The sequence below is a fragment of the Rhamphochromis longiceps genome, linkage group LG13 (assembly GCF_057381845.1).
Source record: "Rhamphochromis longiceps isolate RC_006_pf linkage group LG13, R_longiceps_female_GT1.1, whole genome shotgun sequence".
In the NCBI taxonomy this organism is placed as follows: domain Eukaryota; kingdom Metazoa; phylum Chordata; class Actinopteri; order Cichliformes; family Cichlidae; genus Rhamphochromis; species Rhamphochromis longiceps.
The window spans coordinates 9011077-9027366 of NC_140569.1; the positions used below are offsets into that span (position 1 = coordinate 9011077).

The 16290-nt window shown below is 39.3% G+C and overlaps 1 protein-coding gene across 1 annotated transcript; it reads left to right on the plus strand.

Moving 5' to 3' along the window:
• The first annotated feature begins 1 nt into the window (after position 1).
• LOC146655337 (uncharacterized) lies at positions 2-16196 on the plus strand. Its single transcript, XM_085427404.1, has 20 exons — positions 2-416; positions 495-702; positions 948-1114; positions 2194-2324; positions 2509-2675; positions 3732-3817; positions 4180-4260; positions 4516-4630; positions 6373-6548; positions 6896-7117; positions 7577-7779; positions 10288-10410; positions 10740-10877; positions 11089-11338; positions 11472-11673; positions 13337-13571; positions 13850-13974; positions 14322-14473; positions 15034-15256; positions 15849-16196. The coding sequence occupies exons 1-20, from the start codon at positions 258-260 to the stop codon at positions 15986-15988; spliced, it is 3303 nt and encodes a 1100-aa protein (XP_085283530.1). The 5' UTR covers positions 2-257; the 3' UTR covers positions 15989-16196.
• Positions 16197-16290: the final 94 nt, after the last annotated feature.

Here is a 16290-nt window from a genome sequence, read left to right on the forward strand (position 1 = left end):
TCTAAACGAAAAACTTATTTAAGTATCAGCTGTTGTTTTCATTCCTATTAAATGCCCAAATGTATTTAAAATACTCATATGTAGTAGTAACTTAATATCTAAATACAACAGAAGTGGTCATGTTACTGTGGTAACGTGGGGCGTCAGTGTGGTAAATAAAACTGAGCGCGCTGGGATGGGACAGCAGTTTAAGTGCTGTGTTTTGGGACTGTTGTAGCTCAACCCAAGCAAGCTATAAAGAAGACGCCCGAGTCATCATGGATAACTGTGATTTAGAGAAGCTCTGTGTTTCTGCTGGGAAGCTCCGTCCATCGTTCACACCTGAAGTCACAGACTACAAAGTGACTGTGGAGAGCAGCGTCAACGAAGTGACACTGGACGTGATGACAAGCGATTGTGGGGCTTCATATAGTATTGTGAGCAAGCTTTATGCCTTCTATTTCTCAATTCAAGTCTCTTTCGCATCTAATTTAGCCTTGTGATGTCTATTTCAGCTCTTTGGTGATAGGTCTAACACGATTACACTGAAAGATGGGTTGAACAGAGTAGGAATCGAGGTGGTAGCTGAGGATGGCACCATAAAGAAATACAGTGTGGAAATCACCAAACTGTCAGCAAAGATCGCAGAGCTCAGTAACCTGGCTTTGGAAGGAGATATTTCACTTCACCCCGCGTTTTGCTCCAACGTTTTTGAATACAATAGTGAGTACAGCCTATCTGTGTTAAACAAGAAGTTGTATGTGAAATGTATAATTCTTTGTTTTGTTTTCTATTTCAATTGATACACAAAAGCAGCCGCAGCAGTACACATGTATGTAAATGTATGTATAAATATGCTACTTTGTAAGTGAATATTATTTAAAAATGCAGAGACATAAAAGGTTTGCAGTATTTCTCAGTTTACAAAATAAATTGTTATGTGCTTTTCTGGGGGTTTTTGCCTCCAGATACTGTTCCCTTTTGTTGTAATTCAGTGACACTCCTTCCTGAGGTGCCTGACAGACGCATTAAAGTTACAGTAAATGGGGTGAGCAGCTCGGAACCAGTCCCTCTGAATTTTGGAGACACAGTGGTGGAGATTTCAGTCTGTTCACCAGATGGCAGTGTTTCACAGGTATAATAAGACATGGATAGTGGTCAAACTTTATATATGCATCCTAGCTTTGAAATGCTTTGAAACTCATCATTATCCACCTGATAACATATAGTTTTCTTAATTTTTAAACTTCATAAGCTTTTAGCATAGCTTTTGCTTCTGTGTAATGAAACTTATTAGGAATTTGAGTCTTTTTAAAGGTCTCTGTTGGAGCCCTAATCAGAATCAGAATCAGAAAGAGTTTTATTGCCAAATGTTGAGCAGGTTTACAACATTAGGAAATTGCTGCGGTGCTTCAGTGCAAACATGCTGTCATAAATTGCGCTTAAATAGACATGAAAAAATAAAAGTAAGAATAAGAATTAAAAGTGCTACGTAGAAAGATATATGCATGAGATATACATGAGATATATACATGAGAATAAGAATTAAAAGTGCTACGTAGAAAGAAGTTGTAAAATGTTGCTTTTTTTGTTTCTTTCTTTGGTTTTTGTGCAGGTGGTGATCAGTGCCAAAACATGGAATCATGCAGTGAACACAGCGTAGGGTCATGAGCTAGTGGTGGGAACAGTCATACGGTTATTGTTCATGTGACCAACAGCAGAGGGGAAGAAACTGTTCTTATGGCGAGAGGTTCTGGTGCGAATGGACCGGAGCCTCCTGCCTGAGGGTAGCAGGTCAAACAGACTGTGTCCAGGGTGAGAAGGGTCAGCTGAGATCCGAGCTGCACGCCGCAGTGTCCTGGAGGTGTACAGGTCCTGCAGAGATGGGAGTCTGCAGCCAATCACCTTCTCAGCAGAGCGCACAACACGCTGCAGTCTCTGTTTGTCCCTGATAGTGGCTCCAGCGTACCACACGGTGATGGAGGAGGTGAGGATGGACTCGATGATTGCGGTGTAGAATTGCATCATCGTCCGTGTTGGCAGGTTGAATTTCTTCAGCTGCCTCAGGAAGTACATCCTCTGCTAGTACATCCTAATAACTCCTGCACATGAGTGGATCCATCTGCTTTGTACCCATACATTTATCTGTGGTAACCTTTTGTCAGTAAGGGAGTAGTTAGCTTTATATACCTAATGACCTTCTCACCTTTTCAGGTGTACAAAGTGTTGGTGACTCGAGAGCTGCTTCCTGTGCCTGTGACTTTCACTGATGTGAAGCAGCAGCTGGAGTATGAATGCCCAGTATCGCTAAGTGCTTTCTACAGGCCTTTGTCTATCAGTCACAGGTAAGTCTTGAAACAACTCACACATATTGCAAAACATATTCGCCAATAGTCACATCCATTACTTATCCTTTGGTTCATGCTGAATATTAATTTGCAAATGAATGATGTGTTTCCTTTATATAAAAAAATAGTATAATATTTAGCAAATCACCTTTCACACATTTGTTATTTTGCTAAATTGTAGTGAACCAAAGAGCATCTTCTCAAGGCCTTATATTGAGATGCTTGCCCGAAGGTCAAAAGTTGACCCACTTAGTGACTGTCCTCTTGGAGACGGCTGGAAGGTTATTGAACTGGACCTTGACAAGACGATGTCAGCTGCCTTGGTCAAGTGTTTCTTTTTTCACAGAGGTGAAGCATTTCAAACATATTAGTTTAAAGCTACTGGCAAGAGTGGATGTTCTTATTCTGGATGTTCAGATAGGAGGAGGTTGTGTTGTTCTTAAAGAGAGCTAGTAGATTCCTGAACTTCTAGTACAATGAATGTCACATCAATGAATAACAAATGAAGCCACTGCCCTAATATGGATTCTTTGAGTTACTTCATTATTTCCACACCTATAGAAAATGCTTACAGCTACATTGTTGACAGGTATCTTACCTCTTAGCAGAAGTGATTACACAAGCTATACTATCATGTAACATGATGTAATACTGTAGACAACGATCATGTTACTCTAATGACAGGGGGTATTATTACTTAACTAAAACCTTGTGCCACTAACTGTCATGGGACAAAGGCTGGATTTTATATCAGGCCTTTATGTTCAGAAGATCTGGCTTGCTTACTCAGGTGTGTATTTCTAAATAATCAAGGCTTCTCTTAAATTGTTTAATTTAGGTAAAAGTACAAATAAAGTAAAATTGTATTTATATAGCATCTTCCAAGATAAATATCACAATATGGCTTAAAAGACATACATAACTGATCATCTGTCATTCTCATAGCAGTGAAGGAAAATGTCCTTAAATTGCAAATGGCAGTTTTATTTATATACAACATTTCAACCTTAATATGCTTTATAAATGCCCCTTAACAGAACTTTGAAGCAAACTGTGATGAAGAGAAGTAGAAGAAAACGTGTTTAGAAGCAGCCACAGACAAAGATCGATTAGAAAGATACGACCATAACAAAAAGACCCAGAAACACCCGCCCAGTATCTCAGCCTATCAAGCCTTTTGCACCCGAAGGGACAGATGGACTGAAAGACATTTTTGAATAAAGATGCAGGTAAAATATCGAGAGTGCAGGAGCATGCTTTCATCGAGTCAACTAATTGCTAGTTTGGACACATTGCCTAGGGGGAGGTTGCATGGGGAGCAATTCTACAGATTTGTTAAATAACCTGACAGCTAAATCCATCCCGGTCCACCTCTAATGAGCTTTTTTCCCCTTTTAAACAAAGGGTGTGACACTACGATGAAACTGTCTGAGCTTGGGTCACACATTCTGGACTGTTTACATAAACCCACTGGGGACCTAGATGCAAAGGTCAGTGTAAAAGATTAAGCAGTAACCTCCATTGCCAGAATCGCTGACTTTGACACTGTTTATCCTTTATTTACAAGACAGTGCTCCATTTAACTGTGAGTAAACGCAAGTTTGAATTCCATAGTAAAAATAATGACCACGTTTATGGTGAACGAGTCAATAAAATAGTAGTTTTTATTAACCATGTATAATTTTTACATTTCAGTAATTGTTATTTTACCATTGCTAGAATGACAAACCCAGTTCTGTATATTCAGCACAGCCACCTTGTCAGTCCAGTTCGAAGCTTTATCAATGGAACCTGGTAAAGGCACTTTATAAAATCTTTATTTGTGATATAATCAGGATACTATTTCTTTTAGGATGTAACAGAGACAGATTGGTATAAGAAGCACTTTGAATCAGCCAAATGTCTGGAGACAGAGACCAAACACACCTGTGAGGTAATAAGCTGTACTGGATATTCCTTTCAGTGTCCAGTTAGTTAATATTCTGACTGATGTTGATGATACACAGCAAACCTAAAAACCTAAAATTACTTATTGCCATAGTTCTATCTTGTAGTGAATGTGGGAAATCGAAGACCTTTATAGTTTACCCACTTAATCAAATGAAAAGTATAAGTTATAATATGGCTCATATCACTACTCCTACTGTATCTGTTTAAGCTTTCCTGCTTGGTCTATTTTCTACTACAGATTCGTAACCGGGAGAAAAGACTACAAATGACAGCAGCAGAAGACAGTGTTGACAAGTTGTGTGCTTTGGCCCAGGAGCACCTGAAACTCTACAGGCAACATCTGCCAAAGCCAGGCATGTAGCACTTTCACGCCTACATTTTAACACTTTGTGAATTATTATGCTGCATTGTAAGATGGTGATCCAAAACAAAATGTGGGTCAGACAAGAGTGTAAAGCTATTATAATACAAACTAGAAAGTCAGAAAAAAAAACCAAATGCATTTTTTCACCTGTTACTTTTTATAAAGTGCTGACTAGTCTGTCCAAATTTCCATCTGCCCTAATGCCGAATGTCTGTAGTTGCCTTTATTTTTAAACAGGCTATTTACTGATTATTTAAAAATACTCTGGAGCAAAGGGACTTTTTCCTTGCCTTACCTTGACAACACAGCTCAGCTTAAAGCTAATAAAAAATACATGAAAACAGGCTGCTAAGTGGCTACTTCTGAAGCGTTCTCTTTTATTTGACATGCCAGACACTCACACTCAAGTTTGTGCTCATGTTTTCTCAGCTATCTTTGCCTTGCTAATTTTTTTGTGACTGAAAAGTATCAAAATGAGAATGAGTGTCATGAGGGTTGTTAGTAAAAAGTGTTGATTTTTGACCTTTCATTTTTCATGTGGCCTGGTGAAACGTTTTCATTTTTAAGACACTGTTTGTTGCACATTAACATTAGCTCAATGCTTCTGTCAGACTCAAAAATTTCATCAGCTAAAATGACTTTTCTGCTATGTAGCATATATCAGTTATAAAACAGCAAATGCTGAATGGGTCTGCTTGTTGGATTATGTAATGTACCAGGGAATATAACCAATTAAAAGCTTGACATCAGTGCACTTGGACAGAAAAAGGACGCACTTGCCAAGGGAAGATACTCTCTTTCAATATTTCATGCAAAAGGCGCATCCAGTACTCGGTAAAGAGAAGGCAGCTAGATGGGAGAGTCTGTTTAGTTTTCATTATGCATTGTGCTGTGAAGTATTCATGCTTGGATGAAACTGTCCTTTAATAAACTGTTCAAAATGAGCTCACTTCACAAAGCACACAATACCTTATCCAAGATTTTTTTATTTTTCTGATACTCAATACAGTTGGAATGAAATGTATTAAATTGGAGAGTCAAAATTGCTGTACTAAGATTTACTTCCATATGAATTTTATTACTGCTACTACTAAGTACTACTAAGTGACATGATACGTGCTGAATTCTTTATAATTCCTGGAACAAAACACGATCATCAGGTTTACACTGCTGCTGGTTGCTGACAGCGTTTTGAGCATGCCACCAAATACAATCCAAAGAATTACAAAAATAGTTAAATTCAAGTCAGCGGATTATAAAGGGCTTAATTACTTAATAAAATTCGAAACTAAAGCCAATATTCATGATGCATGCTGTGTACTGATTAAATCAGTTTCTCTAAATACTTCAAGCTATGTTTATATGTGTAAGATCAATAAAATTGCTAGTGGTAACAACAGCCAACAGCATTTTATTCTTCTCACATTAATAAACACATTTAGACAGTGTTCTTAAGCTCAACCAAATACTTAAACTAGACACACTTATGGTAAAATTGTAGATAGGAAGTCTATTGTAAGTTTGGTTTGATCTTACATTTGAACTGAAGGGGGTTTTAAATGGGTCTTTAAAACTCTTAAATGTAATGTCATCCTGCGGCGATGAAAAATGTTGTTTGCCAGTACTATATAATCTATATAGATGCAAATTCTCTCATATATATGCAAATCCTCTGGTCTCTCTGTCAGATGTGTACCACAAAACAGTGTTTTATTTTTCCCATTTCCACAGGAGACCTGTTGCACCATGAAGATGGCCAGTCTCCTCTGCATAGCCTGGAGCAGGCTGCTGTCCACTATGCATCAGCTATCAGACTTAACTCCAGAGATGCCAGGCTTCACTTCCAGCTGGGTCTCGTGCTGGAGGAGCACCATTACGCTACAGAGATGTACAGCCTACAGAGGAAGGTGTGGTACTATTATACACAAATAAAAGCTCTCTATGCAGCATATTAGTTGTATTAAAACAATGAAAAAAATTACTGAAGGTTATTTTAATCAGAATTGCATAGTAAATAACATGCTAATTTTAAATTAAAATATATGGTCAATTACAGCTGAAATGTCAGTTAACAACATTGCTTTGATGTTGCAGTACACACTTTCATTATTCATAAGCATGTGGAAGTTTATGAAATGTGACAAAGCTTTCAGAAAATATAAAAATAGTACTTTTTTGCCAGTTTATTGTAAATCAGTTGTCTTGTTGATTTTTGAGTTGAAAGCTAATGAACCTCACATGTTTCAACTCAAAGGCTGACAAAGAGAGAGATGAATTAAGTGATGCCAAATCAACAGCACATCAGGATGACATCTTGGCTGTGTGTAAACTGCACGGTTTCCTTGGAACACCCACAGTAGAGAACCAGCTGCAGGCTCTGGATAAAGAGTATCATCTGCTCAAAGAGCAGGGACAGTCCAGCAAAGCAGACTATGTTCAGACTCTCTACATCTGGCTTTCTAAGAAAACTGGCAAGGTAATTGTGTCATATGCTGTCAGTACCTCTGCTTCTATTGCTTGAGGAAACTGTTTTATCTGATAGTGATGAAAAAGATTAGTGAGGGGCCAGTACAGACAGACTATCGCCGTCTTCCTAACATCAGTACAACTTCTCTTTGACTTATGAGTGATCTGTTAGAATGTAAAACCACCCTAACCCTTTTGTAAACAATATTCAGTTCAGCATCTCAGAATATTACTGTTAACATTTCCACAGGCTCTTCAAACACACTTAAGTCGTCACAGAGCTGAATTTTATTCAGCTGAAGATCTTGATGTTTTTCATTGCTAGTTATAGAAATCAGTATCGTTCCAGATACTTCCGTTCTGCATTCACTACCATGGTAAATATAGATATTGTTCTGTATGGTTGTTTTTAGTCTAAGCATCTATGACTGTTACTTATCATCAATAAACTTGGACTTGGTGGTTGCAGGACATCAGTGCAACTATGCAGGATAAAGAGAGCTATATCCACCGAGCCCTTCTGAAGTACCTGGATGCCTGGTCTCTGTGCCCAGAAAGCTGGGAGTACAGCCTCCATGCAGGAAGGCTGCTGCTGCTGCAAGGGAGGGAAAGGGAAGCCCTGCTGCACTTTCACAATGGGCTGGCCCTACGACCCCTACACCCTGCACTCAGGTCAGTTTGCAGGATTGTACATACGGTAGTAGAAGAAGGAAAAATATTGTAATACTAATAGTAACTTGTAATAGTAACAAGAAACTAGATTAAAGAAGCTGATTAAATATTGCAGAGTTAGGAAGCTGTGCAGCTCTCACTGTGATGTCACTGTGACATAGATAGAAATAGATTAGATATAAGCCAGAAAATCAATGCTGAAACTCACAGAGGTCCACTGAAAAATGATACTAACAATTATTTAGTCTGCTGGTAACAGCTTAAAAGCAAGAGTTTGACAATCTGTTGCTCAGCTACTGAGTTTCTGGTAATCAAGAACAAAATACAGAGAGGTTAAAATATGCAAGGCAAGGCAAGGCAAGTTTATTTGTATAGCACAATTCAACAACAAGGTGATTCAAAGTGCTTTACAGAGACATTAGAAACAAGAACAAATAAAAAGCATGATTTAAAATTGATTAAAACAAGCAAATAAACTAACTAACTAATTAACAAACAAACAAACAAACAAACAAACAAACAAACAAACAAACAAACAAACAACAGTATATAAAATCAAAACAGATAAAATCAGAACAGTAGATAAAATCAATAGTTAAATGTGAGTTTTGAAATTTAAGCTTAAAGTGTGGATTTGGTGCTTTATTCAAATGCAGCTGAGAACAGGTGAGTCTTCAACCTGGATTTAAATAAACTGAGTGTTTCAGCTGATCTGAGGCTTTCTGGGAGTTTGTTCCAGATATAAGGAGCATAAAAGCTGAATGCAGCTTCTCCGTGTCTGGTTCTGACTCTGGGAACTGATAAAAGACCGGATCCAGATGACCTGAGGGATCTGGATGGTTCATACTGGGTCAGGAGGTCATTGATGTATTTTGGTCCTAAACCATTCAGAGCTTTATAGACCAGCATCAGAACTTTAAAGTCTATCCTCTGACGGACAGGCAGCCAGTGTAAGGACCTCAGAGCTGGACTGATGTGGTCCACTTTTTTGGTCTTAGTGAGGACTCGAGCAGCAGAGTTCTGAATGAGCTGTAGTTGTCTGACTGATTTTTTAGGTAGACCTGTAAAGATGCTGTTACAGTAATCAAGCCTACTAAAGATGAATGCATGGACTAGTTTTTCCAGGTCCTGTTGAGACATCAGATCTTTTATCCTTGAAATATTCTTGAGGTGATAGTAAGCTGACTTTGTTATTGTCTTAATGTGTTTTTCTAAGTTTAGGTCTGCATCCATCACTACACCCAAATTTCTCGCCTGGTTTGTGGTTTTTAGATGTATAGATTGAAGTTCTCTGGTGACCTGTAATCGTTTTTCTTTGGCGCCAAAGACTATTACCTCAGTTTTGTTTTTGTTTAGCTGGAGAAAATTGTGGCACAACCAGTCATTGATTTCCTCAATGCATTTACCAAGAGCCTGTACAGGGCCTCGGTCTCCTGGTGACATTGTGATATATATTTGTGTGTCATCTGCATAGCTGTGGTAGTTTATTTTGTTGTTGTTTATAATCTGTGCCAGTGGGAGCATGTAGATGTTAAACAGAAGGGGTCCCAAGATGGAACCTTGGGGAACTCCACATGTGATACTTGTCTGCTCAGATGTGAAGTTACCTATTGATACAAAGTATTTCCTGTTTTCTACGTATGTTTTGAACCAGTTTAGTACAGTTCCTGAAAGACCTGTCCAGTTCTCCAGTCGTTTGAGTAATATGTTGTGGTCAACTGTATCAAATGCTGCACTGAGATCCAGTAAAACTAGGACTGACATTTTTCCACTGTCTGTATTCAGACATATGTCATTAAACACTTTGGTCAGAGCGGTTTCAGTGCTGTGGTTCTGTCTAAAACCTGACTGGAAGGCATCGTAGCAATTATTCTGTTTTAAGAAGTAACTGAGCTGTTGAGAAACTGCTTTTTCAATGATCTTACTTAAAAACGGGAGATTTGAGATCGGCCTGTAGTTGTTCATTTGTGTCTTGTCAAGATTGTCCTTTTTCAGTATAGGTTTGATTACAGCAGTTTTTAGTGATTCTGGAAACACACCTGATAATAAAGAAAAGTTGACGATCTGTAACAGGTCTGACTCTAAAGTCTTTGAGACCTTTTTGAAAAAACTTGTTGGCAGGACATCTAAACAGCAAGAGGAGGAGTTCAGTTGACCTAAGATGTCCTCCAGGTCTTTGCTGTTAATAGGTTGAAACTGTTTCATGGTGTTTAAACAGTTTTTTGGTGGACACAGTACATATTCTGGATCTGCTGTTGATGTACCAATTGCTTGTCTAATTTTTTGGATTTTTTCTGTGAAGAATTTGGCGCATCCTTTCTGTGGCTGTGTAAGAGCAGGTTTGAAAAAGCCCTTATTCTCCTTCTTAAATTCTCACTCCATGATAAGCCCTCTATCATATAACCTTTCTAAGATTAGACTGTTAAACAGGGTAAACTGGGTCTAGATTCTAAACATCTAAAAACTAGATCAGAGCTCTTCAATGTGTGCTGCCTTTCTTTTTTCCAGATTCTTCGCAGGCCTGGGTCTGCTACTGCAGGAACAGAAAGCCTCTGAGGATGCAGAGAAGGAGGCTGCTTTGTTCTTACAACAGGGACTGGAGCACTTTATCAGCCAGCGCTGCAGCAAGAGGTGTGTGTGTGTGTGTGTGTGTGTGTGTGTGTGTGTGTGTGTGTGTGTGTGTGTGTGTGTGTGTGTGTGTGTGTGTGTGTGTGTGTGTGTGTGTGTGGTGGAGGTGGAGGTGGATATATTCAGTGAGAGAGGGAGAGTGTGAGGCCATGACAGCAACAATAATATACCAGCTTGTTCTGTTTAAGCCTGTTGAAAGGAGAGGTAACTGATTGAAAGAGACCACTATCATCTACAGAAGCACATTGATACACTTTAAGTTGTGTCATCTATAGAGTTATAATGGCTGCTTCGTGCTTGTACTGCCATATATTTTATGATTTTGTTTACAGCTGGGAGGAGCAGGATCTATCGGACCCTCTGTCCAGCCGCAACACACAGTTCCTACGTGGCCTTCTTACTCTGGGGCAACTGCAGCAGAGAAGCACATTATGCACAAAGGCCATGAGTGCTGAACAGGTCTATCATATGTATGCAAAACTTTGGGAGTTTTTATTTTTTGCTGGTTTTATTATTCGGGGTTTGCAGTGGATATTGGCTCTAACGAGCTGTCTCACTCATCTCAGCAGTGAATGTGCGATCCAAAGAAAAGTCCTGTCATTTAAGAGTAGAAGCCAGTTTAGCTGTTTTAACCACTACATAAAAACACTGTCTTCTTGTCTCTGTGCTGGACTGCTTCAGTGTGGCAATGCTGAGTACCCAGAGTGTGAGTCAGTGTGTACGTCGTGGTGAGGTGAGCAGGCAGCTGGAGTGGGTGCTGCTGGATGCTCACTTTGCCCTGCTGCAGAGGCTGACCCAGCAGAGTGAATGCCAGGCTAAGACTGGCATTGAGAGGCAGTCTCTGGTGGCAAAAAGATGCCAGGCCCTCACAGCTCTAATACGTCACACCTCTATCACTCCCTGTCAGGAACTTCTTGACATGCAGGAAAGGGTATGTTGAGCTTTCTTTTTTACGAGTGCAGGGTACCTAATCCATAGAGTGACTGTTAATATCCAAGAGTGTTTCGTGTGACATAATTCAGACTTTTTTTCTCTTCCGGTTTCTTTACTGCTGGTGCATGAAGACGTGCCACCTTGCAGTAGTAACCACACCGCGTGACAGCCATGCCCTTTGTCTCTTGGGTCTGGCACAGCTGGCTCAGTACGACAATAACCCAAATTCAGAAAGGTCAAAGGAAGCTATAAGTGATGCCTTTCTCAGCCTCCAGGCCAGCATTGAGCTGGAACTCAAGACTCAGATTGGAGAGCCACCTGAACAGCTGACCAGTGAGTCTCTGTACATTAACTAAAGTGAGCTTTTCCAGAGAAGATGGTTTTCCCAGCAGCTTGCAGTGGTGCACTTCTTTTCACTTGTGAGGTAAATAAAGCTGGTTTACCTGTAATGTGTAGAAAACTACATAAAAATAAAGCAGAATTGTAGGCCTGACCCCAGCCAGATGAACCAGCTTCCTCCACCTTACAAGTGGGAGGAAGGTCACCACCGTAGGCTGCTGGCAACACCATGGGTCCTTTTCATTATGCTAATGTGCCTCCTCACTTCCTTCACTTGCATTTCTTGCTCCCAGCAAGGATGTGAGAGAGATGAGAGGAAGCGATGCCAAGATGCAAGAATCAAAGCTGCCAAATGAAAAATCCTTGCCTCCATAGTGTCGGTCTCAAGTTATGTTAGTTACTTAAGAAGGTTCACAGCTGCATCACTGAATGATATGAATGTCCACAGAACTTCTAATATTATAATTTCTTGTCTTTTTTCTCATAAGATATGTGTTAGAGTTTGTATTGTTGATTGTCATTTATGCTTAGAAATATTTAACCATAGATGCTTAGAGGTGTATAATCAATTGTGTAGTGATAAGTTGTGTGATCTTTAACAGGCTACAGAGGCTTGGTGTGTATTCCACACTAGAATGCACACCTATATCCTGGGAGCATGGGAAAGTTCGTACCTTGTCTTAATTGTTTTATGGTAGGATTAACGTAGCTACGTCTGTTCTAGTCTAAGTGCTTTTCTGTTTAGATGAACTGCTGGACTTCCTCACCGGGGGGGGGTCTAGTCTACCCTCTTCCTGACCAAGGATGTTTGACCCTTTGATCAGCAACACACACACACACACACACACACACACACACACACACACACACACACACACACACACACACACACAGGCAAGGTACTCTTTGTTTGTATGTAGACGTCGTATGTTAATGAACCTATGCATATTCATGTAACCTCAATAAAAGGACAGTGGTACGGGAGGACGGACGAGAGCGACTGGGGTCAAGCGAAGGGACGGCGCTCTGTCCGGTCTCTCCCGTGCACGAGTAACATGAAGAACTTTGCCTATTTGTGTCTTGCTTAGCAGTGTAATTATATTGTCTTCAACGTTCCAGCGGATGGGTTCAAGCTACAAACCTATCAATATGTTCATTGATTAATGTATCTTAATTTTAGTGGCATTATTGCCAGTGTTGATTTTAGTCATATAGAATTCGTTTTAAATATTTTAATTTATGGAAAGGTCAGTGTCATAAACCTGTTTCATAGAACCCCCAAAATGGTAATCATAGCCCCTCATGTCCTTCAGGTACATTTACGGAACTGGAAGATCTCCTGTGATGGTCTTTAGGAAACAATTTCCTTGCTATGGGAGGAGAGGGGATGCAAGAAAGCATATGTTAGGATAATGAATGAAAAGGACCTGATATTCTCTAGCAAACATACTTCATTGACATCTCTGGTGGTCATGTAACTTTTATATTCCATGTCTTGTGCTTGTATTTCATGCCAGAATTATTACTTTCTATCAAACTGATGATTGTGTTTCAATGAATGTTCTGTTATTTCTTCCAATAGGCTGGTGTTTTTAACACATTTTTAATGTAGCCTTTTTGGAATTTAACTTTTCCTCACCATTACCTGTTTGCTCAGAACAAAAGTGGTGGCAGGAAAAGGTGGAGGTTAAAACTAAGGAAGCTGCCAAGCAGTCCATCACCCAACCAGCTGGTGTAAAGGAGACTTGTGACATCAAATTGGCAAAAAGAGGAGTGCAGCAGAGCAGGGGAGGTTCTAGGTGTGTAGCAGTAGCTGTAACCAAAGCACCAGCTCCAGCTCCCACCAGGGGAGGGAAGGCTGTCCGGAATCCAGCCAAAACCCCTGCAGCCAGGTTTGTACTGAGAAAGGTGTTTGTAGATACATGGTTTAGATGGTTTTCCCTTTCCCATTGTCATAGCATGAATGATTTCCTATGGATTTATAGCCTGTATAGCTTTGCCTTGCTTCCTACGTATGAAGCAAAAACAGCCTTTTACCATTTATGACTCTGGGTCTGCTATATGAAAAGACAAAACAACAACAAACAACCAAACTAACAAAAAAACAGACTTTTCACTTGAATATTAAATAAGTTTTTAGAGAGCCTGTATTATGCTTTCTCTCCTGTAGGGGGAGTTCTGGAGCAGCTGCCAAGCCAGATAGGGTGAAACTTTCTGGTCATAACACTAAACCTCAGCTCCCGCTCAACAAGTCTAAACAGGACAGTTTCTCTGATACTTTGAGGAAAGCTGAGGGTAAGGCATTACAGAGGCAAGTCTGGGAAACTGAAAATCCTTTCTTGGTGAGGTGTGAACAGGTTTTGCAAGCTACAATAAAAAAAAAAAACTACACAGAGAAAATCTAAATCTTGATGATAAAAGAGGGCTTATACATTTTTCTGTTTAAGAAGTTCAAATATAATGCTGTTTAACTGAAGGTATAACATGCAAAACAGTGGTATTGATTACTTGAAATGCAGATGATTTGACATTAGTTGTTTAGCACCACTGTCATAAATATACAAATTTTCTTTACTTAAGGATTTTGGTTTCCAAGAACATTAAATGGGTACAATGTGGGATTCAAAACAATCTCTGTTCAGTTGCTGTGACAGACAAAATCCATGAGTCCAGTCTGATGAACCGCAGATCTCATGCAGCAAGACTGGGTCTGGCTCGAGCTTACTCGCGATCTTCAAACACCCAGGACCAAGCAAAACAGCTATACCAAGAGGTCATCGCAATGGCACCAGAGGTCAGTTATCTTTTATATTTGCATTTTAAAGCGTTTCCCAAAGTTTCACAATAGTCACATTAAGTAAGGATTTTATTAACATGTTCTTTCTCCCACCAACTCTGTGGAATAGCCACATGTTCTGCTGTTGGACTAGAAAATTAAACTATATATATTCAGATTTTAAAGTCTCGTGCTCAAGACTTGAAAGCGGTTACCCTTTGTTCATAAATCTTTGCCTGAAAAAAAGATCTCAATTATGTCTGAAGAAAATGTGCAGTATAATTCAAGACATTCAAAATATGAGGGAGAGATTCATATAGAACTAATAAAATGTCATTATTTGATCATTTGATTCAAATTTAGCTGAGATTTCTGAGTAAATACTTTCATACATCTCATGTACAGTGAATATAGTCATTCAAGAACATTTAGGAAAAAGATTTCCCATTACATGTCTTCGATATTTAGAAAACCTCTAAAAGTTGTGGTTTATATATTTTCAAAGAGTCTCATGCTCTTGGTGTTTATCTGGTTTAATGCAGTGCAGATCAAATATGATTAATGAACTGACTGTTTAGATCCATGATGCCTACATCGAGCTTGCGCAGCTGCTGGAGCCATCCGACCCTCAGGCTGCTTTGGATGTATACTGCAAATTCCCTTTGAAGCCTGTGGCTGAGCAAAACTTCGAGGATGCCTTCATCACAGGAGAGATTGTGCGCATGCTGATGTCTGAGGAGCAGTACGACCACCCACAGCTTGGCCCCAGCCTCATAGCTTATGGCAAAGTCATGGGCCTAAGTGATTACTTTTTATTATTATTATTATAAATACTATAAACACGTGGTATTAGCTTTGGAAAAAGTCAGACTTGAACAGTAAAAAGTTATTTACAGAAACCTTTAGAGTTTAAACAAAATGTCTAGTTAAATAACTTTTTAATGATTTTGAATGGACATGGGGAGCATCTACCTATAAAGTGTGAGTGTTGCTTATTAAGATTGCCAGCTACAGATACATTTTTAGGTGTAAAAAAAATACTGGTTTACCATGATTTTCTTTATAGGCAGCTGGACTATATTTACCAAATGTGTTGTACTGAAATCATGCCGCCAGACCCATGTGACATGCCATGTCGTGTTATTTATAGAGATGTATCACATTCAGCTGGTGTGATTGACAGATAGATGGCATATTGCATACTAAATAGTAATACATATATGGTGACTGCTGTCAAATAAACTGTGGCCACAGGGCAAGTCAGGATATAATGTAGTTATATAAAGATATTTAATATTTTGTCAGACACACCCAGACAATATGACATGCTACAATATTTTTGTCAGTGTGAGTGAACTAATTTTGTTATGCAAATCTGTGGTTGTGTTTGCAGGTTGCATAGAGAATTACATTCACATTTTGGATGGAAAGTCTAAGACCAAGCTGCTAAAGACCGTCTACGCGGGGATCCACAACAGACAAGAGGATGATGAGGATCTGCAGAACTTCTTCAAGTTCAAGTGCTGGATATGATGTTTTTGATTGTTTGCTGTGTTGATGTAATAAATTCGGAGTCTTGAGTTTAATTCTAGTCTCTTCTCCCTGGCTGCTGCATATGGTAGGGTATTCACCATCTAGCCTTTTAAATGGCCCCCCATATTTAATTTCAAAGTGTAATTGACCATTAATGTTGTCCTCAAAAGAAATGGGACACACTAACACTTATAGTAGCATGCAAATCAAAGGGGTGATGTGCAACTGTGTTTGGGCCTTTGTGTGTTCATAAACAAAACTACTTATCTTGACTACAATTACTACTGCAGTATGAAATAAGC

Excerpts from the sequence above, each read along its gene's own strand:
- LOC146655337 (XM_085427404.1), top strand. The coding sequence starts at position 258 with ATGGATAACTGTGATTTAGAGAAGCTCTGTGTTTCTGCTGGGAAGCTC. Across the intron at positions 7,118-7,576 it reads TTTCTAAGAAAACTGGCAAG|GACATCAGTGCAACTATGCA; the intron begins GTAATTGTGTCA and ends TGGTGGTTGCAG. Across the intron at positions 11,339-11,471 it reads TTCTTGACATGCAGGAAAGG|ACGTGCCACCTTGCAGTAGT; the intron begins GTATGTTGAGCT and ends TGGTGCATGAAG.